The following is a 26501-nucleotide window of genomic DNA, read 5'->3' on the forward strand; positions in this document are numbered from 1 at the left end:
TTGTAGCATAAGTTTTTATAAAAACAAAAATTGATGTTCAGAATGTTTCAGGTGACGTGCGGAATTAGACTCTATAACTCGAAAGTTATAAAGTAGGTATGTTTATTGCGCGCAGATGCACGGGGGATCGCTCCTCCACAAGCGTGCATACCCGAAGTGACGAACCATCTCACACTTATACAATGAACATTCAATTAACGCCTATACATATTCGTTACCTAAACCCCGCTTCGTATGTTAATTAGCTTATCAGTCCGTTTCCTGGAATGTGGTGGTCTTGCAGGTTTGTAGGTGATTCATGTCCTTGTGACCATCCGATCTTCTCCAGCAAGGAGACTTAGCACTCCCTCCCTCTAGATAGCATTTGAATGTCTCTCATCTTTTCTCATTCTCTTTTAGATAGCCCCTTTGTTAGAGAAAGAAGGGCAGGCATCTCCCGTCTCCCCTTTGTTAGAGGAAGAGGGGCAGGTGTCTCCTCAAAACTGTAGTTGTCTCCTCAGAGCTGTGTGCCTATGTGACCAGACACCGCACCCACGACTAGTCACCATACTGTTATAAATTGAGACCACAACGGATCATAATCCAATTAAAATTTTTATTAATTATAGCAAGTAGAATATGAGCAAAACCAGCGCTGGACGACAGGGGAGTCTGCGCTCCGCCAACTGCCGTCCTGAGCAGTTCAAACAGTCCCTTTTTATACCTTTTTTTTACTTTCGTGTTCATGAAGTAGTGGAGGTGTTGACCCTTCATTCATATGCACAAGCGGCATCCTGGACACCAGGCTGTTATCTTTCACAAGCGGCATCCTGGACACCTGGTGGTTATCTTATCTTTTGTTGCCTAATCTTTACATTGGGCTTAACATAAATCTTAATAAACAATACCCTAGTCCATAGTTTCTTACAATCCCCCCCCTTTTTTTTTTTTCTTTTTATCCTATTATTGTTTATTAGACGCTGCTTTCATTCTCGGCACTGTGAACAAACCTTTTTCCACAATCCCAACATTTATCATAACACTCACAAGGTAATACCTCACAATTACAATAGGCGTAGTTTTCACGTGGCATAACGCATTCGCAACAATCTTCATCCTCATTAATAGATACACTCTTATATTTTGCCCTAGACCTCGTAGTTAAAATAAGCAATTTAGCTATGTCAAACCGTTCTCTAATAAAGTGTAGCGTAATATACAAGGCCCAAATATAAGTCCCAGAATCAACATAATAAGTGGTCCTGCTAAAGCAGACAACAAAGTGGTTAGCCAAGGTGAGATATTAAACCAGTTTTCATACCATGACCTGCCCGCCTCACGATCTTTCTTACGTTGATCTAACCTTTTCCGGAGTTCAGACATGGTGTCCTGGACTACTCCAGTCCTGGGGAAGTTCGGCCATTGTTGCTTTAGTGTCCCATTGTTCTGGTTCTTTTCTCCACAGTTTGTTCCTCCTCTGCCTTGCCCGTCGACTCGGTTGCTTCGAGCCACGGGGTGTACCATCTTCTCGGCAGCAAGGGAATTCTTCAGGAGAACGGCTGCTTCGGGCTTTCTGCCTGTTTACATAGGCTTCCCACTTTGCAGCTTTAATTGCCACCCACATTGTTCCCATTTGTCCGAGTAAATTTGAGTTTCAGTTCTTTTTTATCTGGGGTTACTTTCCACGAAGTTGCAGGGGCTTTCTTAATCCGGGTATGGTGAATCCAAGAATTCTGTCCCTCAACCTTGATTGCAGTGTAGGTGGTGAGTAGGACCTGAAAAGGTCCGGTCCACTGTGGTTCCAGGGTTTTATCTGCAAAACACTTAACGTATACATAGTCCCCTGGTTGTATATCGTGAACAGGTCCATCCAGACCCCTACTGCGTGTTCCCATCACATGCTTCTCAATTCTTATTAATTGTTTGTTTAGTGCCACCATATAGGAAGTCACTGTTTCTTCACCAATCTGTGAAGACATCCCCTTTTGTACCCCATAGGGTCGTCCATATAAAATTTCAAATGGGCTAAGCCCCTCTTTTGCTCTCTGTCTAGTTCGAATTCGTGTAAGAGCTAATGGCAAAGATGGGGCCAAGTTAGATTTGTTTCTTGGCCTAACTTGACAATCTGTTGTTTGATTAGATGATTCATCTTTTCCACCTGGCCACTCGATTGTGGTCGGTATGGGGTATGTAATTGCCAATCTATTCCTAGATGGTGGCTGATCTGTTGTACTATTCTGGACACAAAATGTGGTCCTCTATCCAAGGACATTACTGCTGGGACTCCAAACCTAGGTATTATCTCTTGGAGTAGTATTTTGGTCACTTCCCGGGCTTTAGCAGTTCTGCACGGGAAGGCTTCTGGCCAACCTGAAAAGGTATCTGTTAGTACCAACAAATATCGATACCCCCCTTTTCAAGGAAGTTCCGAGAAATCGATCTGCCAATGTTGCCCTAGAACATTCCCTCTGCTAATGTTCCCTAGTTTTATTTTATTTGCTGTATTGGGATTATTGCGTAAACACATTTCACATTGCTGAGTCACCTGTTTTATTACAGTATACAAGTTTCGCCCTTTCAATTTCTGATTTAGACTTTATATAAAGTATCAGCTCCCCAATGTGTCTTATTAATAATAGGGCTGTGGCCCATATTAAATTGGATGGTACCACTATACAACCATCCCTTAAATAAGTCCACTTACATAATTTTATTTTATAATTCATGTCCTGAATTACCTTTAAGTTTTCTTTAGAATAGTTTGGCTCTTGATCTGTACTTACAGTTTGGATTTTATCGTCTGGTATTAAGGGTAATTCCTCCTTTCCTACCTCCTCTGTTACTCATCTGGCCTCACGGTCGGCCAGGCAGTTTCCAATTTCCAAATCGGTGCCTCTATGGGCCACCTTATGTTCTTCCTTCCTGGATGACCCTCTTATAACAGAGGGGGCCATTCCTCACATCAAGGTCTGGCATGGCATATGTTCCCACCACTCAACGCCTACTGGGTTGCAGCCAACAGCGGAGCTCAAGATTCTTCTTGGTGGCAAACACAGAGGCCAACCCAGTCTTGCCCTTGACTATGGTAGGAGGCACCTGACCAACCTTATTCCTTGTACTTCGTTGTCAATGCAGAGTTTAAACTGCACATCCTGTAACAAGTCACTGTCATGGCAAAACACACAGATTTACATTAGTAGAACTACTACAGAGTGTATTTTATTTCAGCTTTTCTGCCAATATCCCCACAGCCTTGCTGACCAAGGGATATTGTTTTATCTGAACTGGGCAAGCCTCCCCCTTATCATTTTTACTGTAACAGGTAAAGCATTTTTCACCTTTCCTGGAATTTATTTTCAGATACACCTGGTTAAAAATTTCTTTTACTTCAGGGAGGTCCTCTTTTCCTCTTTTCTGTTGAATTAAAGATAAGCTCAATATTTCAATTACTTGATCATATTTAACTTTTCATTTCCCCTTCTTTAAACGTCTAGATGTTCTAATAAATCTCATGCCAACAAAGATTTTAGTGAATTTGGCATTCTTATTTGTGTTTGTTTTTTTTTTTTACTTTGTACTTTAAAGGTTTCAGGATGTTTTCCTGGTGGCTAGCAGCTCCCACAACTGTAACAAATTTATTTATTTATTTATTTTTTACTGAAGTTTAACAAGTAAGTTGGTTTTGTATTTACTGAAATTCCACCTCATACCTATTCCCTGCCCTAGAGGGGCCGTTACCGGTCCTGTTGTACTGCAAATGCTGCAGCAATTGGGGTGACATTATCAGGTCCTTCTGCTCAATCGTCAGCAATAGCAACCCCCTCCTCCTCACCAGCAGAAGGGTTCGGGGCAGGAGATGCTCTTCCTGCTCTGCAGGTTACACAAGCCTGCCTCTGCAGCAGCACTTCTGTTTTAACTCTTTCTTACCCTGAATGCAAATCTGCTCCTTGTTGCTTTAAATCTGTGTTATTACATATCAGGCCTTCCCAGGCAAACAGAAAACATCCTGCCATGCATCCCAGCATGATTCAGTCGCACCTTCGAGGGGGTACGGGGGTTTCTACAAACTCACCCCAACACTTACACACGCACACGCCTCAGGTTTTACATACAGCAGTACAAGTTTTTATATCTTACAACATGTTTCATTCTGGTTGCTCCACAGAAGAAACCGCAACCTGAACTTTTTAACACAAAAATTTCAACAAGAACATCTTTCTAGTTTAGGTCTCAGTTTTTTTCCTATCCTTTTCTAGAGCCACAATCAAAGATCAGGTGATGTTAATCCCACACTCTTTCTAGTGCTAGTACCATAGGATCCCGAGGGGGTACTAATCCACAGTCCTTTTGCCACTCAGGTTTATCCCGGAGGACGAAGAACATGTCTGCATATGATACTTCATCCCATTTTCCCTCTGTCCTCAGAAACAACATTAATTGCAGGAGAGTGTTATAATCTAACGTTCCTCCCTCCTGAGGCCATTTCGCATCACTCCCCAATTTATACAAAGGCCACCACTGATTACAATATTTATCCAATTTCCTTCTATTTTCGGTACCACCATGTCCTACGATATCACTCCAACGTTTTAATATACAACCCAAGGGCGATTTTTCACAGGGCTTACTCCTTCCATTTCCCATTTTGCAATTTTAATTACTTTGTTTTTTTCTTTTTTTTTCCGGCCGCCTTAGCCACCCAAGGTCAGAAACGCGGATAGAGCTTCTTACTCGTTTTGCACTCAAACGCCTGTCTCAAGCACTCTTGCACTCACACTCAGTCAAAATAATTAAGCTATACACGAAAAATCAAAATGCGCATCTCAATCACACCATTCACACTCTCCGGGCAGCCCGCAGTCACACAAGCAGTATGTCATACGGTACCGTGCACTTATGTACAACTTTTAGGAACACTAACAGTTCACAAAGTATGCATTTCAATGAACAATTGCCAAAAAACAAACAACAAACAAAAAACCAATTTTTCCTGGTCTTAAGCAGAGTGTTAAGTTTTCCGCTATTTGCCACGAATTACCAGAATATTATTATTTTTCAACATACATTTCATAACTCCAAGTTTTAAACATGTAACAAGACAACACATAGAACAAACAAGACACAGAGCGCTATTTCAGTTGTTACATTCCAGGAATTCCCCAATTCTTAAAACAACCTAAAGGAAGTTTTTAGCTTCCTCTTTTTTCCTACGCAAAAGTTTCCCTTTTGCTGTGAGGTCCCTCTGGTTCCTGTGAGATTCCGCTTTATTCCGTCCCGCCCCCCGCTTTCCGTCACGAGGCCTCCGGGCTTTTAGGAATGGCAGGAACCTCGGGTTTGCTCGATCTGCCCTCAAGATCGCTAGCGGCCACCCCTCGGTCAGCAAACCCCCTCCCAAGGTACCTTTCCTCCTGGGGACTACGCTGCGCGCCGGACGTCTCCGTGCGTCTCACCAGCCGCCCCGTTACTAAACATACCGTTTTATCCGTGGATCCAGGGGTTTCTCTTCTGCTCCCGGGTGAACAGCTGAGAAGAGGAGGCTCCTCCGAGGAAATCTCCCGGGGCGCGCCTAGGAGCGTCCGCTCCGCAGCTGGTCCCTCAGCCGAGCAGAAATCCTCCTGCCTGGCTCGCCAAACTGACGTGCGGAATTAGACTCTATAACTCGAAAGTTATAAAGTAGGTATGTTTATTGCGCGCAGATGCACGGGGATCGCTCCTCCACAAGCGTGCATACCCGAAATGACGAACCATCTCACATTTATACAATAAAACAAATGAATATTCAATTAACGCCTATACATATTCGTTACCTAAACCCCACTTCGTATGTTAATTAGCTTATCAGTCCATTTCCTGGAATGTGGTGGTCTTGCAGGTTTGTAGGTGATTCATGTCCTTGTGACCATCTGATCTTCTTCAGGTGATTCATGTCCTTGTGACCATCCAATCTTCTCCAGCAAGGAGACTTAGCACTCCCTCCCTCTAGATAACATTTGAATGTCTCTCATCTTTTCTCATTCTCTTTTAGATAGCCCCTTTGTTAGAGAAAGAAGGGCAGGCATCTCCCCGTCTCCCCTTTGTTAGAGGAAGAGGGGCAGGGGTCTCCTCAAAACTGTAGTTGTCTCCTCAGAGCTGTGTGCCTATGTGACCAGACACCGCACCCATGACTAGTCACCATACCCACATTCCTTGAGCAGACACATACAATCACAATCGATGTCCATTATCCCCATTTCACACTATTTCTCCATATCACAGGAGCAAACTGACTTGCAGCATTTAGATAATCTGTCATAGTTTTTGGATATGAGATCTTTATTATCCTTGTATGAAAGTAGGACTTAATGGTCTATTTTCCTTAAGAGAACAGTAAATGCTGATCCTTTATACCAGGTTTTCCAGTGGCTGAATTGCAACCTTTCTTAGAATTTTACCCTTATAGGTATATAAAGTTTCAGATACTATTGGTACCCTTTATTCTTCTTGTCAAAACACTGAAGTTTACTTTAACGTGACTACAGAGAAGAGTGTCTCTTTCAAAACTTGTGACTCCTTTTATCCAAAACCTCCTTGATTAGGTAGGCAGGTGATCAGATTTTCTTTTAACTCACCTTCTCCATTTTATGGTGCCCTGGTTTCAGCTGGGACAGTTAATTTTCTTAGTAGCTGGTACAGCGCTGTTTTGGATTTAGTATGAGAATAATGTTGATAACACACTGATGTTTTTAATTGTTGCTAGGTAATGTTTATACTAAGTCAAGGACTTTTCAAGTTTCCCATGCTCTGCCAGTGTCCAATTCTGGGCTCCCCAGTTCAAGAGATACAGGGAACTACTGGAGCGGGTCCCACAGAGGGCTACAAAGATGATGGGACTGGAGCATCCCCCTTGTGAGGAAAGGCTGAGGGAGCTGGGCCTGTTTAGCCTGGGGCAGACTGAGAGGGGATCTTATCAATGTCTACATATATCTTAAAGGGCGAGTGTCAAGAGGATGGGGCCAGGCTCTTTTCAGTGGTGCCCAGTGACATGGCAAGGGGCAATGGGCACAAACTGCAACACAGGAAGTTCCATCTGAATATGAGGAAAAACTTCTTTACTTTGAGGGTGACAGAGCAGTGGAACAGGCTGCCCAGAGAGGCTGTGGAAGTCTCCTCTGGAGACATTCAAAACCTGCCTGGACACGACTCTGTGCAACCTGCTCTAGGAGAACCTGCTTTAGTAGGGGGGTGGACTAGATGATCTCCAGAGGTCCCTTAGAACCCTGACTATTCTGTGACTTTCCAATTTGTTTCCAAAGGAAGAATGTTTTTAGTTTTGTCTTGCCTTTTCCCTTTTATCTTTGGAGAAAAGATTTTTAGTTATCGCACATGGTAGAATGTTTTAGCAAGGTATACAGAAATAATGCTTTTTGAAGAATGATGTTAAGAAATTATAATATGAAAATAAAGTATTCAAGACATGAGAAATATTTACGTTAAATTAGATATACTTGATATGGAATTGCTATTATTGAATAGGCTACTGGTACTAAGCAAACTGGTGTAACTGAAATGTTTATATTTGAATTTTGAATTTAGTATGCTAGGTATTTCTGCATGCGTTCTTTTACACATTAGAATATTAGCATTGCTTCAAAACTGTCACTGGAAGCCTGATTTCCAGGTGATCTGAAATATCTGATTTAATTTCTGCTAAGAAATAGTCAGTTATAGCACAGTGGTTTATAGTTTCTTGATGTACCAAAAAAATATAGTAAAATCTCCATAGTAATTGCAGGCTTGGAGCTTAGGAATATTTCTGAACTATAGAGGGAACATGTTTGTGGCTTTGTCTCAAATTTAAGTGTTAACAATAGAAATTTTACAACAAAGGGATAAAATAGATATAGTAAAATGTCAGAAGTAATATTCATCAGTGTTCTAAAGTAACTAGAGTATGAAACTTTTGTACTGTTGACTGTAATATATAAGCTGTACTACCCTCTTCAGCAGTTGGGAAAATCTGAGTATGACCCCTTTGGCTTTAAGAAAAAGCAGATTGCAGCCTAAGAAAGAATTCCTTTACTAGAGTAATCATGAGATTTGGATAATGAAAATCACTCACCCAAATGATTTCCCTTCTGTCAACAGTCTCATCAGTTTGTCAGCCAGTCACATCTTGTTTGTTTGTGGATCGTTAAGTTCCTCTGTGATAGGTTCCCTCTTTGCAGCAAGTCAAGCAAATATGACTTGTTAGCCAATGCTGCTTTTCTGTGTAATCTCCACTATTTCAATTTATTGCTTGAGAGATGAGAAATCTTCTAACTCTTAGGTATCCCCATACCTGAACTTCTCTGACAAGTTTTCACTTGCTTCCTTATATATTTTCCTTTATTTGTTATGTGTTAAACATAAGGGTAATATTATACTGTCAAAACAAAAAATTTAAACTGAATAAGGTTTAGCATTCACTTTCTTATTTTTGCCATTCTACCAAACAGATGTATGCATTACTCAATTTATGCATATGTAATTTTCCTGCAGGAACTATTACATGTGTAAGTCCTTCTGGTTAAAACAGCTACTTGTACTTGTCAGACAATGTTAAAGCTCTAAACCAGAACACATAGCTTAATAATGACATTGTTATCTAAACAGTGTTTCTATGGAAAAGAAATAATGGAGCTTTTTATGTGTTGACTAAAAATAAAAAAACATGTACAGTTGAAAAGTGAAAAATTAAAAAATAAAAGTTAAAACCTCAACTAATGAATTGTAGCAGAGAAAATTGAGAAAAGTGATCTGGTATGCTGATGTTGAGCACTTGTTACCTCATATTCAGAGAGAGCAGTCCTTAGCTACCTGGACATCAATCAGTCATGTAATTTGATAACATAGGAAAAGGTGATAGTATTTTTGCTTAGCTGTTAATATTTGCTCTTGAAGCAAGAGGACTCACAATATAGTAAAGTATCCTGAACATGGTCTTTGAAATACAGAACTGTCATGTATAGAGGTGAGAAGACAACTTCTAAGAAGGAAGTGGGAAGAAAGGTTGGATGTTTTGGGTTGGTTTTATGGCTGAGTTTTTCTTGGTGTTTTTTTGTTTTTCTTTTTTCCCCTGCATCACAGTGCTGTTCTCAGGAAAAAGGGGTCCACTAGCTATTTCCAAATTTACCTGAGTTAACAGGTCTTTCAGAAGCTTGAAATACTCCAAAGACCGCTCTACATATCAAAGCCTTTTAGGCTTTTAAGCGAAGATTGCTGTCTGCAAATGCTATCTGTCTGACTTTATGTCAGATAATGTAGGAGCCTTGATTATTTGTCTGACTTGCTGACGGGGCATATGTTACATATAGAGATGGTTGCACCCTATGGCTAATGAGGATGTCCTTGAATGTACTTAAAAGCACAAGCACAGCTGAGATTTCCTGAGTAGTGATTTTTATCATACTACACGTGATCCTAAAGGTTGTGTCTGTTTCAGTGCAGTGTGGTGGGTTGACCTTGGCTAGTTGCTAGATGCCCACCCAGCTGCTCTTTCACTCCCCTTCCTCAACAAGACATGGGAATAAAATAGGATGAAAAAAATCATGGGTCGAGATAAGGACAGGGAGATCACTTACCAATTACTATCATGGGCAAAACAGACTTGACTTAGGAAAATTAACTCACTGCCAATTAAGAATAGAGTCGGCTGATGAGTGTATTTGGTTTATGTGGCAAGGTTTTGGTAGTGAGGGGGCTACAGGGGTAGCTCTGTGAGAAAATGCCAGAAGCTTCCCCTATGGCTGATAGAGCCGGTTCCAGCCAGCTCCAAGATGAACCCACTGCTGGCCAAAGTTTAGCCAATTGGCGATGTATGTAGAGCCTCTGTAATAACATATTTAAGAAGGGTTAAAAACTGCTCTGCAACAGCAGCTGGGAGAGGAATAAAAATATGTAAGAGAAATAGCTATGCAGACAGCAAGGTCAGTGAAGAAGGAGGTGCTCCAGGTGCCGGAGCAGAGATTCCCCTGCAGCCTATGGTAAAGACCGTGGTGAAGCAGGTTGTCCCCATGGAGGTTAAGGGTGGAACAGATATCTACCTGCAGCCTGTTGGAAGGACCCAAGTTCAAGAAGTTTGTGAAGGACTGTATCCTGTGGGTGGGACCCCACGCTGGAGCAGGGGAAGAGTGTGAAGGAGGAAGGAGCAGCAGAGAACTGTTATGAACTGACTGCAACCCCCCCATTCCCCCCCTGCACCAAGAAACAGAGAAGTTGGGAATGAAGCTGAGCATGGGAAAAGGGCGGTGGAGGAAGGAGTTATGGTTTTTTTTTCTTTCTCACTGTGGCTCACTTTTCTCTTGCTCCAGCATGGGTCTTCCCCATGGGCTGCAGTCCTTCAGGATAAACCTGCTCCAGTATGGGCCCTCTGTGGTCTGCAGTTCCTGTCAGGAGAGCCTCCTCTAGTGTGGTTCCTTCTCATGGGCTGCAGTTTCCTTCAGGGAATATCCACCTGTTCTGGCATGGGGTCTTCCATGGGCTGCAGTGTGGATATCTGTTCTGGTGTGGTCCTTTCCATGGGCTGTAGGGGCAGTGTCTGCTCCAGTGCCTGGAGTGCCTCCTCCCTCTTCTTCACTGACTTTGGTGTTCTCAAGATTATTTCTCGTTTGTTTGCTTGTTTGTTTGTTTTCTCCTCGCTTTTCATACTCACACGCTGCCTGTGCAGCGTTTTATCCTTTGTTAAATAGGTTTTCACAGACGTGCCACCAGCTTCACTGGTTGGCTCAGCTTTGAATCAGCCTTGTCCAGTCTTCCCTCTGCTACCAAAATCTTGCCATGTAAACCCAATACATTTTGTTGTGCAGCTGGCTGTAGATGAACTACATTGAGGACACAGTATCCATATTACGTATTTCAAGGGCATTTACTTTTTGTCTAGCTCCAGCCTGGTCACATGGAGTGAATGACCATTAATGGTCTGAGTATAATTTGCTCACTTAGTTTGATCTGAAAGGGATTTAGTTTACACTCTGAAATTACTTAACAATTTGAAGCAAAGTACAGTTGGTAGGGGCAGCTGTGAGACTGACTTAAAACTGATCCAAGCTAAAATACTAATGTAGATGTACCCTTACAGTACTCCATGAGTCAGGCAAGTTCTAAGTCAGGAAACTTGACCTCAGCTTGATCTTCAGAATTATTTCTGCAAAATAGTGTAGACGTAGTTAATGTATCTGTACTCCAGATTTCCTCTTCCTGGAGTACTAGCATGTAATTAAATAATGGGTGATTGCAGAGTGACTCTTTAGTAACTTTTAGTTATGTATCCAAATTTTATATTTACAAGACTGGCTTTAGGAATGCAGATTGAAGAAATTTGACTGTACTTTGTGTTTCCATTTCTCCATCTGTAAATTAGAGATAAGTGATATTCACTTTGAGAACTTTTAAAGAAGCTGATAACTTGTATTATTAGAGAAGATGAATTATTCACTATAGACTTTATGTTGTGACAGTGTTTGGGGAAATACTGTAGAATATATTTGATGGAAATTATAGTTATGAGACTTGATCACTGCTTACATTAAATATAGTTTACATTAGTGTCACAGTAGCTGTTGCAAACATGTATACTTGAGGGCAGGATAAGATGTTTTACCTTGATTTATTATTGTAAGGATTTCTTAATCAGGCTTTATTTCTTATAGGAGGTGCTAAAACAGCTGCAAGGAAGTATCGAAGATGAGACAATGGCATCTTCTGGACAAATTGACTTAATTGAACGACTTAAAGGTAAATTTAGAATTATGCTTTAAGTAGGTTCATTTGTTTCTTAGTTGCTTTAGGATAAAATTTTCCAACTCAGCTGTGTCTTCTTTCCAGTGCTACCTTTGGAAGTTAGGCATAATCTCAGTGTCTGTTATTTTTTGCCAATTATTTTAAGACACATTTTCAAAAAAGAATGCGCTCTTATGTTGCTTTTGCTACTGTTACCCCAAGGCTTCGTATGATATTTGCATTTGATACATCTTATGCTTTATTCACTACTTCACAAAAAACCTGCTTTTAATTGTTTAAATTCATGATGGATTAGTTCCACCATTTTTCTTAACTCATTTACATGTCTTGCTCTTTCCCTGTCACATTACTAGAACTGTATCTGTCATGCTGAAAACTGATGCACCCTTCCCTAGAGCATGTGGTGGAATGTGTATCCATCCCATTATATGGGATGTGCAGAGCAAGCCCAGATCAGTGATTCCTTGCATGCATATGTTATCCCTATCACAGAACAAGAAATATTGTAGAGGATGTCTACATTTAGGCCCCTATGGTGGAAACACTTATCATTTACATGATGGTGGAGCATCTGTGGGATCCCTGAGAAAGAGGCTATTAGGAAGTGGAACACGAGCAATTAATATGATATTTATGTCACACTGCCTGTTTTTTAAGGAAGACATGCATACTGGTGTCATGATACTGTACTGGTTGGTAGGACTGTAGTTTGGCCATCTCATTTTAGAGGATTAGTATTCTCTAATTGTACCATTAAGATTGGTTTTGTTTGCATTATGTTCTGTGTATCCTAAAGCAAAATGTTTTAACTGTTTCCATCCAAAAAGTCATAATTTGTTAACAAAGTATGAAATTAAGACAGAAATGATCTTTTAGATTTCAGCTCTGAAAATGTTTGCTCTTTATTATCCCAGAACTGAACTTGGAAAGTAGTGACTTCCCTGGAGTGAAGTTAAGGCCAACGGTGTCCATGCATTTATATGGGAGCTGGGAAGGGTCTGTGTCAAGCCCTTCAGGAGAGTGCAGTCCTGTTCCCACAGGATCATTTCCAAGAAGAGGATTTATGAATGAAAGCAGAGAAAGCACTGGCTATTTAGAAGAACTAGAAAGAGAGAGGTAAACTTCTTCATTTATTCATTTAGTATGCGTTGACTTCTAATTCTAACATGAAAATTTACTAACATATCTAATATTTAGCTATCATGCATATGATTTTGATCAGTGATATACTTATCCTACCAGGGAAGGAAACAAGGACTATACATTAGATTTAAATACACAAAACCATCAGAAATCCTAAACCACATAATATAGCTTCTGCATATATGTATTTCATTGTTACTGTTTGTTTGCTGAAGGTTATTTTATTTAGATCAGCAGATTTTCAGCACCTTAAATAGATTTTTGGAGGTGGGGGGTGGAGCATCCTAAACACCTCCATATCTCCTCACCACTATTGATAAGTGCTGAAACTGTAGCAATGCGATGGTGCAGTCTCAAAGAGGGTCCCCCATGGAGAGTCAGCCAAGTCACGACAATCACACCAATATGGCTACATGCCGTGCTCACTTTATTAAACAAACAGATCATATTTATAACTTAAACCGACCGCTCACACGACTCTACACACAGGTGATTGGATAAACGTCTCTGGCCACGTGGGGGTCTGTGTCACTGATCGGTGAGCATGCTGCAGGCGCCTGATCAGAGTGTGCCGATGAGAGTGTGTTGATTCCACGGTTCCCAGGACTTGCTCTGCACCTGGCTTCTTGTTTGTGCATAGCTTGTTTTCTTTCTCTCACTGCTTGTTCCCAGGACAATTCAAAGTTGCTCTGCAGCTTCAACTAACAGGCCTGGGTTGTCCAACCCGGACAATGGTAACATATGTCCTCGGGCCTTTAAAAATCCCTCTACACAGTCTTTCTCTTGTTTGCAAATGGTTTATAGCTACCATAGGTGGTTGATTGGTTACTTAATATTAGGAGTCGTCTACCTAGTGATTCTTTTCTCTTAACAAAAATGACTGCTAAACAAAGGCATCTTGAAGATGTCATTCCCATATGTTTTGTCAATTGGCAAAACCATAAACTTTGGTTTTTTTCTTTGAAGGTAATATGAAAAACATACATCTAGGGCATATTGCAAAGTTGTCCCACAATATCAGTCAATTGTGAAGGAAATGCAAAGTGACATGCAGCTGTTTCTGTTGAAGGCTGCTTTATATCCTAAAATGAATCTGACTGAAATCCCAGATGTCTTCAGAGGCCTCTGTAAGACAGGGGTTTCTAAAGATTGAGGCATTGAAAGCTACTTGATGGATGGGATGTGTTGTGGGCTGATCTTGGCTGGCTGGCTGCCAGGTGCCCACCCAGCCATGTTCTCACTCCCTCTCCTCAATAGGGCAGAGGAGAGAAAAATATAACAAAAGGCTTGTCGGTCACGATAAGGACAGGGAGATCACTCACCCGTTATTGTCATGGGCAAACTAGACTTGACTTGGGGAAAATAAATTTATTTTACTGTCAATTAATAACAGAGTAGGATAGTGACAAAAACTAAACTAAAAACACCTTCCCCCTCACCCATCCCTTCTTCCCAGGCTCAACTTCACTCCTGACTTCTCTATCTTCTACCCCCACTTTGAGTGGTGCAGGGTAATGGGGAATGAGGGTTGCAGTTAGATCATGTTAAGTCACAGTTCAGGAAAGCACAGTGAGATCACGTTGGGGTCACCAAATTGTTATAAACGATAACAATTAAAACAATTTTATTTTGGGTTCAATCAATTTAGGTTGAGAAACAATAAGCAAAAACAGCACTGGGTGTGCAGAGAACTCAATTAGTTCCACCACACGCACACCTGAGTCCTAAAAGCAGCGTCTTTTATGTCCGGATCTTGACCAATCTCTTCTTGCCAGATGTTTGTCCTGCTCTTTTCCCATTGGGTCGCCAGGGCACACCCTCTCCTCCTATTGGATCCTCTTTGGCGCACTTGTTTGAATCTCAGGGTCTTTGTCTCCTTTGGCGGCTATCCCTAGCATGTTTTCTTTATCTGCTTTCTTTATCTCCTTTAGCGGGCTTTTCTAAGCAGCGATTGCCTCAGGGGAAGGGGGAGCTTTTACATTGTTTCAAAGGAGAATCACACGTGCCCATTCATTACAATTGTGATACAGGCTTTAGATTTACACAGGGTACAACAATTACACTTATCACACTACATTCTATTTTTTACATGAATCATGACTGCGTTTATCACAATCATAATACTTTGTATCTGCTGCTCCTTCTTCCTCATGCTGTTCCCCTGCTCCAGCATGGGGTTTCTCCCATGGAACATAGTCCTTCATGAACTGCTCCAATGGGGGTCCTTTCCATGGGGTGCATTTTTTCATTAACTGCTCCAGTGCAGGTCCTTTTCCAAGGGATACAGTCTTTCAGGAGCAGACTGCTCCAGTGTGGGTCCCCCATCGACCACAGTTCCTGCCAGAAAACCTGCTCCCGCTTGGGGTCCTTTCCACAGGCCTCAATTCCTGCCAGGAGCCTTGCTCTGGTGTGGGCTCTCCATGGGCTGCAGTTTCCTTCAGGGCATATCCACCTGCTGTGGTATGGGGTCCTCCATGTGCTGCAGTGTGGGTATCTGCTCTGACATGGTCCTCCATGGGCTGCAGGGGACAACCTGCTTCACCATGGTTTTCTCCACAGGCTGCAGGGGAATCTCTGCTCTGGCACTTGGAGCACCTCCTCCCCCTCCTCCTTCACTGACCTTGGTGTCTGCAGGGTTGTTTCTCTCACATATTCTCACTCCTCTCTCACAGCTGCTGTGCAGCATTTTTTTAACCCGTTCTTAAAAATGTTATCACAGGTGCTACCAACATTGCTGATTGGCTCAGCTTTGGCCAGTGGTGGGTCCATCTTAAAGCTGGCTGGAACCGTAATACAAAAGCTTGGTGGGTAGCACTTTAGAAATCCCTGCTCTAAAGGGCCTTTCCTGGTGTTTAGTAAAACTTTTGCAATCAAGAGCTGAAAGGAGTATACTTTTCCTCTAAGGTACTATGTCTAGATCCCTTTCAATCCTATCAATAAAATTGAAGCAATTTCCTATGAGTCTGTTCTGATCCTCATCTAGTAGATACTGCATTTTTTCATTTTCCTAGTCAGGATCACTAATCATGCTTGCTTTCTCTCTTAAAATCTAGGTTCACGAAAGGTTGTATGAGAATATTTTCCCTTAATTTATGAATCTCTTCCCACTTGCTCATTCCAGTCTTTAAGAATATTATGTGTCTCCCATTTGAACTAATGGCTATCTTCCCTTCCAGTTTTCCATTGAAGTTGTCTTTCTTTGTAGTGCCTAGGGTATTAGCAAGATTAATGGAACAGAGTTCTGCATGTATAATATTTCATAGGGACAGGGCAACTTGGTTCTAATTCAGGTAGCCTTTTGATGTTCATCTTAACAAAACAGTGTACTTGCTTGTATTCTTTCCAGTGCTGTATTCTACCACATTATAGTAAAATTTTTAAGTGTACTTGGGGCTTTCAGTTAAGCTCCGATTCAACTCCAGGTCACTCAGAACAAGGAGTATTAATTTATAGCAACTGGAGTTCTTCAGTATGGTTAGTACATCTGTTATATGATCTGTGATCCTTTCCCACTATTGTGGATTCTGAGGTGACAGATTTTTGGATATTTTTCTCAATGATAATGACAGCTTAAGCAGTGAACTGATCTTTGTTTAAAATGATCCTGGGGAAAAAAAGAGAGAGGGATATTTTAATTTGAGATTAGTTCACTGATCTGATTATGAAACACTACGCAAGCAGTGTTACTGTCACAATTGAGGGGGTGAAGATTTGTGCTGCTGAGAAAATGATCTATAGAGACATGCTCATATAACATCTGGCTTCATTATTAGTAATGATTAATAATCAAAACTGCCCTATTCATTACGCTGTTTGAGGGGACATGTAAGAACACTTAGGGCCTCAGCATGGCCTCTGAATAGCCAAAAGAAAGAATTTGAGGGTGGAGAACACAGGACAGTGCATATAGAATCACTGCTTTCTGAAAAGAAAACTAACTACTTATTTTCCTATGCTCTGTGTTTAAATTTGTTTGGCAAGTTTAGTAAGTTTCTGTGTTTCTAAACATATATTTAACAAATATTTTTTTTTCTAGCCAATTTTGTTGTTTGTATTAAAACAGACTTTCAAAGAATTAATGGAATTTGCAAATCCCAATATTAAAAACAATTTTGAAAGAAAATAATATTTTTCAGAGTCCTGAAATGGGAACGTTTCCACCCAGGAATCTAATATATTGGCACAACACAGGCTCCTTGTGGGCAAGAGTGTTTGGATGAGGACCAAATCATTTATTAACTGTGTGTGAATTTGGCAAATTCACTAGATGTTGAGCTTGGCCAAAATGATCTTCTGAAGGGGAAAAAAAAAAAAGGATTCAATTACCAGAATAAATGATTAAATTGTTCACATATTTCTCTTTTGCTTATCTTCCATCTAGTTACGAAGTGTTTAAAGGAGGGGAAGAGGGTGTATGTGTTTAGGTTATTAGTTCAGAACAGAATTCCTATTAAATGTACCCTGCTTTCTCTCTGGCGAGGTCAAGATATATTTGATTTTACTGAATTATTGAAGCACATACCTAAAAAAAATTTAATCGCATTTTCTGTAGAAACAGCTAACATATCCTAAAAATTTGCTGTCTCAATAATATTTTTTTTAATGCAGACAATTCTGTTTAATTTTCCTATTTTAGGTAAAACTCTCTTTCAGCCAAGCAATACATGTTTTGCCTCTGGTGTTGAGCAAAAGCTACTGTTTGAAATATCAGTAGCTTTGAGAGTAATTTTCAGGAATTGTTATCTTTTCAAGAATTTTTCATTTTATGGCCTACAGATGGAAATGAAATTATTAATTATAATTAAATAATAGGAGTAGCATATATTTTGTTACCTTTCTTACTAGGAATAACATTGACATATTTATCAAAAAAATATTTCCAAAAGAAGAAACCAATTTTCTGTGATCCTGCATTCATTCAGCTTATTGTTGGGAGCTTAAAAAAAACCTCACAAAACTCCACAAAAAACAAACCACCACCACCACCCACCCACACACATTAGACAAGTCTTTAGAAATACTAGTCCTGTAGAAAAGCAGTTCAAATTGAAAAACTTTTTTTCCTCATAAAAGCATTATAATGTTCAAAAAAACTCCACTTGTCTTGCTGCATTCTCACTGAACTTGACAGTGTATGGCAGAGAACAGAATATTGTGAAAATACTGATATAAACAGTCTTGGGGTGTAAAAAGATGGAATAACTGCATTAGGTTTTTTCATCAAAATTTTTCTTTGATCAGTAACAGCTCTTCCACCTTAAACACTCTCCTAAGCTCAAAATCATGATCAGCAATGGTCAGAAACAGATGAGAATAATCTGAGACATGCTGTTGTGGTTTAACCCCAGCTGGAAACCAAGCACCTTGCTGCTGCTTGCTCACTCCCCCTCACCCAGAGGGAGGGGGAGGAGAATCAGAAAAGAATGTAAAACTTGAGGGTTGAGATAAGAACAATTTAATAGGTAAAGCAAAAGCCATGCACACAAGCAAAACAAAGCAAGGAATTCATTCAGCACTTCCCATGGGCAGGCAGGTGTTCAGCCATCCCCAGGAAAGTAGGGGCTCCATCACGCGTAACGGTTACTTGAGAAGACAAACACCATAATGCCAAAAACCTTCCTCCTCCTTCCTCCAGTTTATATACTCAGCATGACATCACATCATATGGTATGGAATACCTCTTTGGCTAGCTTGGGTCACCTGTCCTGGCTGTGTCCCCTCCCAATTTCCTGTGCCCCTCTGGCTGGCAGGGCCTGAGGAACTGAAAAGTCCTTGATTTAGTATAAACATAGCAACGATCAAAACCATCAGTGTGCTATCAACATTGTTCTCACACCAAATCCAAAACACAGCACTGCACCAGCTACTAAGAAGAAAACTAACTCTATCCCAGCTAAAACCAGGATACATGTCATTAGAAAAAGCATTTACAAATAAAAATAGGTTTTATAAGGATTGACTTAATTATACTTTTGCAAATTTAATTCCATAGAATGGTTTGGGTTTGAAGGGACCGTAAAGACCATCTAGTTCCAACCCCCCTGCCATGGGCAGGGACACTTTCCACTAGACCAGGTTGATCAAAGTCCCACCCAAACTGGCCTTGAACACTTCCAGGGATGGGGCATCCACAACTTCTCTGGGCAACCTGTTCCAGTGTCTCACCACCCTCACAGTAAAGAATTTTTTTCCTAATCTCTCATCTAAATTTACTCTCTTTCAGTTTAAAGCCATTACCCCTTGTCCTATTGCTACAGACCCTACTAAAAGGTTTATCCCCATCTTTCTTATAAGCCCCCTTTAAGTACTGAAAGGCTGCTATAAAGTCTCCCCAGAGCCTTCTCATGTCCAGGCTGAATAACCCCAACTTGCTCAGCCATTCTTCATAGGAGAGGTGCTCCAGGCCTCTGATCATCTTTGTGGCCCTCCTCTGGACTTGCTCCAGCAGGTACATGTCCTTTTTATGTTGGTGGCTCCAGAGCTGAACACAGTACTCCAGGTGGGGTCTCATGAGAACAGAGGGGGAGAATCACCTCCCTCAACCTGCTGGCCATGCTTCTTTTGATGCAGCCCAGGATATAGTTGGCTTTCTGGGCTGCAAGTGCACATTTTCAGGCCATGTTGAGCTCTTCATCCACCAGCACCCCCAATTCCTCCTCCTCAGGGCTGCTCTCAATCCATTCTTTGCCCATCCTGTATTTGTGCTTGGGATTGCTCTAACCCAGGTGCAGGACCTTGGCCTTGTTGATGAGGTTTGGACAGGCCCACCTCTCAAGCCTGTCCAGGTCCCTCTGGATGGCATCCCTTCCCTCCAGCATGACTGCACCACACAGCTTGGTGTCATCGGCAACCCTTCTGAGGGTGCACTGAATCCCAATGTCCATGTCACTGACACAGATGTTGAACGGTGCCAGTCCCAGTACATACCCCTGAGGAACACTATTTGTCACTGTTCTCCACATAAACTGGACATACCCAGTGCATGGACACACATGGAGGGGGGGAAAAAAGGAAGGTGCTGTTAGGAAAATCTCATTTCATAAATATTGTACCAATTAGTCTTTACAGTATGAAATTGTATGAACTTTAAGGTATGTAGTTTACATTGTATACTCCATTATTGTAGTTAAGTCAGCATGACTAAAAGACCCCAGCTCATTAGGGGCTGTCCTCCTCCTCGCACCCTGAAGAACAAAGGATACCCCTGAACTACTGAGATAACACTGGCATCCTAGCCCTTCTAACACCTCTGTGAAACCCTCCCTGTTATCTGGCATCATAGGTAAGTAACTGTAACAAGACCAGCTCCAGGGACATCTACATCAAGAAAGAAGCAGGTAGATGATGATGCCATAGAATTATAGTTGCTTTGCAAAACAGTAACATGTGGGTGTTAAGCAGTGATTGGTCAAATCATGTTGTATCTGAACACTTGAAAGATATAAGAACCATATGTAAAACCTCATTCAGGGTGTCCCAATTTGAATAGGACGCCTCAGGTGCATGAAGAATTACTTTTGTAATTCTATACTTTGCATCCTAGCCTCTCTCCTTGGTCAGCACAGGCCACTTCTGAAATTTTTGTGATAGTTTTGGTGACCCAGATGGGACGTAGCCAACTCACCTGATCCAATGTATCACTACTGCACAGACCCCAATGATCTGCACTGTTGGCTTGTGGGTGATTTCACCTTGAGATACTCTGGCACGGGTGTAGTGAACCATGGATCTTATTTGGTAGTAAAGGACGTGGTGGGGTTTTTTTTGTTTCTTTGGGTTTTTTTAATAATGGGAGGTGGACAAAGTATAGTGAAGAGGTCACTGGTAGATTAATTGTTGCAACACTGGAAATTTATTGATGGGATAGCCAGGTTATCAAAAGCCTGAGCCCTGTGTCAGGAAATTTGGCCAAAAGTGAACACTTCTGGTGATGCATACCAAATGTGGCCACAGCCTGGTTCTTTTAATGATATTAGGCTGAGCTATTTATAACAGCAAATGGAGGATTGATTCCCCTCACAAATGGACTATTGGTATATCTGGTTTATTGATATATGAGGTATCAAAAAAAATGACTTTCAAAGTTTCCTAAAGACTGACCAGCACTCATGGACCCCTAAGCCCTCAAAAACAGATTCCTAGGGGACACTGCTAACTAGCTCCCTGAACAGCTTAAAGTTGGCTCTCTTGAAATCCAGGGTAGCAACTCTGCTGTCCTTTTTTCTCATTACACTGAAAATTTTAAACTCAACCACTTCATGGTCACTGTGGCAAAGACAGCCACCTACCAACACATCTTCCACGAGTTCTTCTCTATTCACAAACAACAAGCCTAGGAGGGCATCTTTCCTAGTTGGCTCACTGAGTACTTGTGACAAGAAATTATCTTCAACAAACTTCAGGAATTTCACAGACTGCTCATCTCAGCAGTATGATATTCCCGGTTGATGCCTGGGAAGTTGAAATCTCCCATAAGAACAAGGGCTACTCATCCAGAGATTTCTCCTAATTGCCTATAGAAGAACTCATCAGTGCTTACATCCTGGCTGGGTGATTGATAGTAGACACCCACTACAATGTCTCCCTTGTTTTCCATTCCCCTCTCCAACACATCATCCTTAACTGTAAGGGCTGTACATTCAAACCTCTCCCTTACATATAGTGCAACACCTCCACCTCACCTGCCTTGCCTATCCATCCATCCCAGCACTCCAGTCATGGGACTCATTTCACCAAGTCTCACTAACACCAATGACATCATAGCTCTGGGAACTGACCAATGCTTCCAGTTCATCCTGTTTGTTTCTCACACTGCGTGCACTGGCATACAAGAATTTCAGATATGCTCCTGAGCCCTCCATGTGCTCCCGGAAGTAACATAAGTGTTCCCACTAGCATTGCCACCCTCAGGTGATGCCATGCCAACCAACCCTCGGCTTATCTTTGGCAATTGTGTTGGTATCCCCTTCCCTCACTGGTTCTAGTGTAAAGCCTTCTTGATCAGTCCCACCAGCTTACGCTCTAGGATGTGTTTTCCCCATTAGGACAGGTGGATCCTGTCACGCCCCAGCATTCCTCGTGCCTTGAGTGCTCTTCCACAGTTATAAACCCCAAAGTTTTGGTGGAGACACCAGTCCTGGAGCTATGTATTGATATCCTGGGCTCGTCTCTTTTTTCCAAGGTCTCTGTTACTGAAAGGATCGAGGAAAACACTACTTGTGTGTAGAGGACAGAGACAGTGGGTTTGACATTGATAATGTGCAGCTGTGATCCTGCAGCAAAGAGTTAAATAACTTTGAGGGAGTATGAGAAAAAACCCGGTTGAAACAGAAACAGAGGAGGAATGTGATCTGTCCTCCAGAAGATAAGGAAACAGCATGAACAGCAGGGAGTAGCCTATAGTGAATAGTGCCTGGGCACGTGGACAGTAGAGTTTGACCAATAATAAAGCTTTTAGCAGCGCATGTACAGAGTATAAACTTATAAAAGCTGTAACTAACTAACAATAAAGGTCTTTGCTTCATCATCCTTGCAAAGTCCGTGCCTCATACACCACACTTGTGCTCCTCAATTTTTTAGCATTCTTCCCAGGGCCCTGAAATCTCTTTTGATTGACCTTATACTTCGATTGGGACATCATTAGTACCAACATGAAAGAGCAGGAGTGGATAGTAGCTCTTCAGTTGTCTGGTGACATCCCTAATTCTGGCCCCAGGGAGGTAGCAAGCTTCCCTGAAAAGAGGGTCTGATGTGCAAATGGGCACTTCCGTTCCATACAGGAGGGAGTTGCCGATGACCATAACTCACTGTTGTTTCTTCTCAGTGCTGGTTTTAATGCAAGTCATGTTGCAACGCGTTGGTCTGTCTGACCTTGGCAAGACTGCTTGCCTAGGTTTCTCATCTGTCTAGTTATATGCTTCATCTACTGTACTCAGGTCTTCATACCTATTCTGTAAGGGTATCATAGAGGGTAAGGAGGGGTTTCTCTAACAGGTACATTCCTTAACCTTCTTCCACCCCTCCCCATCCCTTGTAACACTGCCTTCCTCCTGGCACTAAAGAGATTCTGCCCCTGCCTTTGTAGTGAGTTGGCTTGTGCGTACCAGAGATGGCAGAGCACAGCTCCATTGGTCAGTCTCTGTTTCAAACTATTGGATGGTCCTCAGTCTACCCACCTTCTCCTTAAGCTTGGCCACCAGGCAGAGCAGTTAATCTACTTGGTCATACATCCCACAGGTTTGCTTGCTATCACCCTCCATCTCCAGGAATATCCCTGCTACCCCACAGCCAGAAACCTGTGTGGTTGCATGCTTTGATAGGAACTCTGTGTGGCTGTATTGGTTCTACCAGGTGCTAGAAGCTCAGGAGAAGCAGAAGACACAGCTTTTTGTCATGTAGTCACCATGCTGCCATGTACTTGCCTGCTGGGAAATATATATGCTTATCCATTGCAATCAGCTGGTCTGATTATTTTAGCCTGTTCAAATCTCCCATGCTGCCAAGTGCAGGAGTGCAGGCTCTGCCCCTTGCTGGTTCATCCAGTCAGTAGGTCTGGGCTCAGTTGCTCAGGGAATGCCCCCTGTTCAGCCTTACACTCTCCTTGTGCTTGTCCATCCCTTGCCACTGCTTGCTGCCATTGCTGCTGGTGCTCCTTGCACTGCTCCAGTGTCTGTTGCACTCTGAGAAATTTCCCCTTTGGGTCAGAAATTGAGTAAAATCTCTGGCTGAACAAGAAAATCAGGGACATTCCACATTCAGCTCTACTTGCCTATCCTTTTGCGCTTTTTTTCTGCTTTTACTCTTTTTTTTTTTTTTTCTTTTTCTCTCCAGCTATTGCTACTACTTCTGGTTTGTAAGCACATCTCCAACAGGAATTAGGGTCAGGACTGGAACCTAGCCAGTTTTCTGTGGGAACAGTCTGCATGCCATTTGCACGTACTGATTTGGTTTTGGGGCAACAGCAAGTGCCCAGAGTGTGGGATGATCTGCAGAAGGTGATGCAAAGTATACGTGGCATCTTTCACATTTATAACTCTACATGGGCTGACACGCAGCAACCATTTGCAGCTGTCTTTACTCCTGATGAAAAAAATTAAAATCTTGGAAAAAAATTACAGATGGCCTGGGGAAGCACAGGGCAGAACCCCATGGCCAGCCAATGACCCAGGTCAGTCCTCCAAAGTTACCAGCCAATAGAGATATGCTGCAAAGAGCGAGAGGGGAATTGTTAAAATCCTTAGAACTGGCAGGAAGGAAGACTGTAAATTGGGCTAAGGGCCAAGAATGCCAGTAAGGAAACGCTGAACATCCTTCTGAGTATTATGCCCAATTGGTTAAACAAGTGAGAATGTTTGGAGGGGTCAACCCTGAGAAGGAGGAAAATTGATCTTTAATGGTATCTTTCTTTGTACATCAGTCTTTCTTAATAAAGAAATATTTTTCTAAACATATACCTGGATGGCAGGGCAAAGGATTGGATTAAATAGTCAGCATTGCCATGTTCACGTGTAATGGAAGAGATGAAAAACAGGTGAAGAGAAAAGAACATGAGCAGAAAAAGAGTCTATTGGCAGCAACATTGAATAGCAGTCCTAGACTAAAGGGATGGGGATGTGGAGGTCTTCAAGGCAGAAGCAGAGGAGGAAATTTTAGGAGCAGTGGGCCTCAAGGAACAAGAAACTTGTAATTATCGTGGACAATAAGGTCATTGGAAATGGGAATGCCCAGTATGATCAAAGGGCTTCCCAAAAGAACCTCTCAATCCTATGGTGCAATTTTCCCCTGCTCTATGCAACTGGGGCAGCTAGATTTCACCCAAGTTTGACAGCAGGGACCTAACATGCAGTTACTACAAGAGCCTCTGAATACAAAATATTTTCCTCTTCTTATGAGAAACTGGTCTTAAACCTTTTAATTAATGAACATAATTACTCCTGTCTAATAGATACAGGGGGAACTTTTTCTACCTTAAATCAGTATACCTATTCATCTGGACTTCCAATACCTTTTTCAGGTTACTCGGGGAAAGATACAGCTAACATAGACAAGGCTTCCTCAGGGCTTTGCTGGGTCCTCCACTATTTTTCTAAAATTTTAGTAAAAGATTTGCAGGATGATGTGTTTAAAAAATTGATCTGGTTTTGATACAGTATGTTGATGATTTATTAGTAACCAAGGAATCTTGTATAGCTGACACCCGTGCCTTACTGTTTGCTTTAGTTGAGAAGGGCCATTGAATTTCTTCACATAAGTTACAATTATTTTTTTTTATGGAAGTGTAAAATATCTGGGTTACATTCTCCAGGAAGATCCGAGAACCATATTACTGCCGTTCAAAATCTTCCCCAACCATTTCTTAAAAACAAATGCAGGCCTTTTTAGGAGCTGTAGGATTCTGCTGACCCTGGATTGCCATTTCCTCAAAAGCAGCTAAAGTACTCATACAAAGATAACTGCTCAAGATGCTGGAGAACCAATTCACTGGGCAACGGACAAGGTAAATACATTTGAGCTTTTGAAGCAAGCTGTACCTGCTCTGGGATTACCAGGCTATTTTGTATATGAAGGGAAAGGAATAGCCTCGGGAATGTTAACTCAAAGCCATGGGAATGACAATGTCTGACTGCATATTATTCAGCTCAGGGAGACCTGGTAGCTCAAGGATCTGTTGCCTGCACTTGTGCAATAGCTACTGCAGCACTCTTAGTTGAATGGAGTAAAAATCTAGTGCTTGGACACCCTCTGATGGTACAAGTACCACACAAAGTTGAAATGCTACTGTCACAGCATGTTATGCAGGCAATGTCACCACAGTGAGTCGCTATGAGACGATTCTCTTAACAGTGGAAAACATAGCAACTAAACAGTGTAATACACTGCACCCTCTACCCTACTCCCTTTACCTGGGGAAGGAACTCCACATCACAATTATGTAATAACAATTTGTGAAGCCAAAAAGACTCAAGAAGTTTTAACAGATGTGCTGTTTCTAAATCCTGATCTAGAACTATTTGTAGGTGTTGTAGTTGTTCCTTTGGTGCTTTTCAGTGCAGCAAGCTCCTCTGTGACTTCGAAACGATCATTTGTCCCACGAATGAAAATTAGAAGTTGTGCAGAATCACGAACATCATTGCTTTCGTCGAGTGCCAATGAGAAACAGCAAAGTTTTTTTGAGAAGTTTTGCAACTGCAGATTCAAATTTTCCCCCATTTCTTCAGTCCTTCGTGTAATTGCAGGTCCTGAAAGCCTCACTGTACTAAATAAATCCGCCTTCTCTGGACACATCTCTTTGGCCACAGAAAGAAGGCATTCTTTAACAAATTCTCCCTCTGTGAATGCTCTGCCAGTGCGCGCTACGAGCTTGGCAACTTGATAGCTTGCTCGAAGTGATGACATATTGAGCTGCCTTTGCTTCACAAACGTATTTTGCTGAGTTGTCAATCCATGTTTCAATCTTAATATTTTATCTTTTCTCACTTGTCCGACCAAAGAATCATATTTACCTTTATGTTGAGTTTCGTAGTGTCGACGCAAATTGTATTCCTTTGACACAGACACTGAATTCTGGCATATCAGACAAACAGCTCGCTCTTTGTACTCCGTGGAAAAATAATCAGAAGTCC

The 26501-nt window shown here is 41.7% G+C and overlaps 1 protein-coding gene across 12 annotated transcripts in view; it reads left to right on the forward strand.

The window, feature by feature from the left end:
- Positions 1-26501, forward strand: part of LOC129783026 (adenomatous polyposis coli protein-like) — a 127620-nt gene that overhangs the window by 22722 nt on the left and 78397 nt on the right. For 11 of the 12 annotated variants that reach the window (XM_055792664.1, XM_055792663.1, XM_055792671.1 and 8 more), the window contains 2 exons: positions 11646-11730; positions 12651-12852. In XM_055792664.1, coding sequence (XP_055648639.1) covers positions 11646-11730; positions 12651-12852 — 287 coding nt within the window. Of the gene's footprint in view, positions 1-11645; positions 11731-12650; positions 12853-25255; positions 25376-26501 lie in introns of those variants that run through there. The other variant, XM_055792674.1, reaches the window with a different exon arrangement.

The sequence above is a fragment of the Falco peregrinus genome, chromosome W (assembly GCF_023634155.1).
Source record: "Falco peregrinus isolate bFalPer1 chromosome W, bFalPer1.pri, whole genome shotgun sequence".
In the NCBI taxonomy this organism is placed as follows: Eukaryota; Metazoa; Chordata; class Aves; order Falconiformes; family Falconidae; genus Falco; species Falco peregrinus.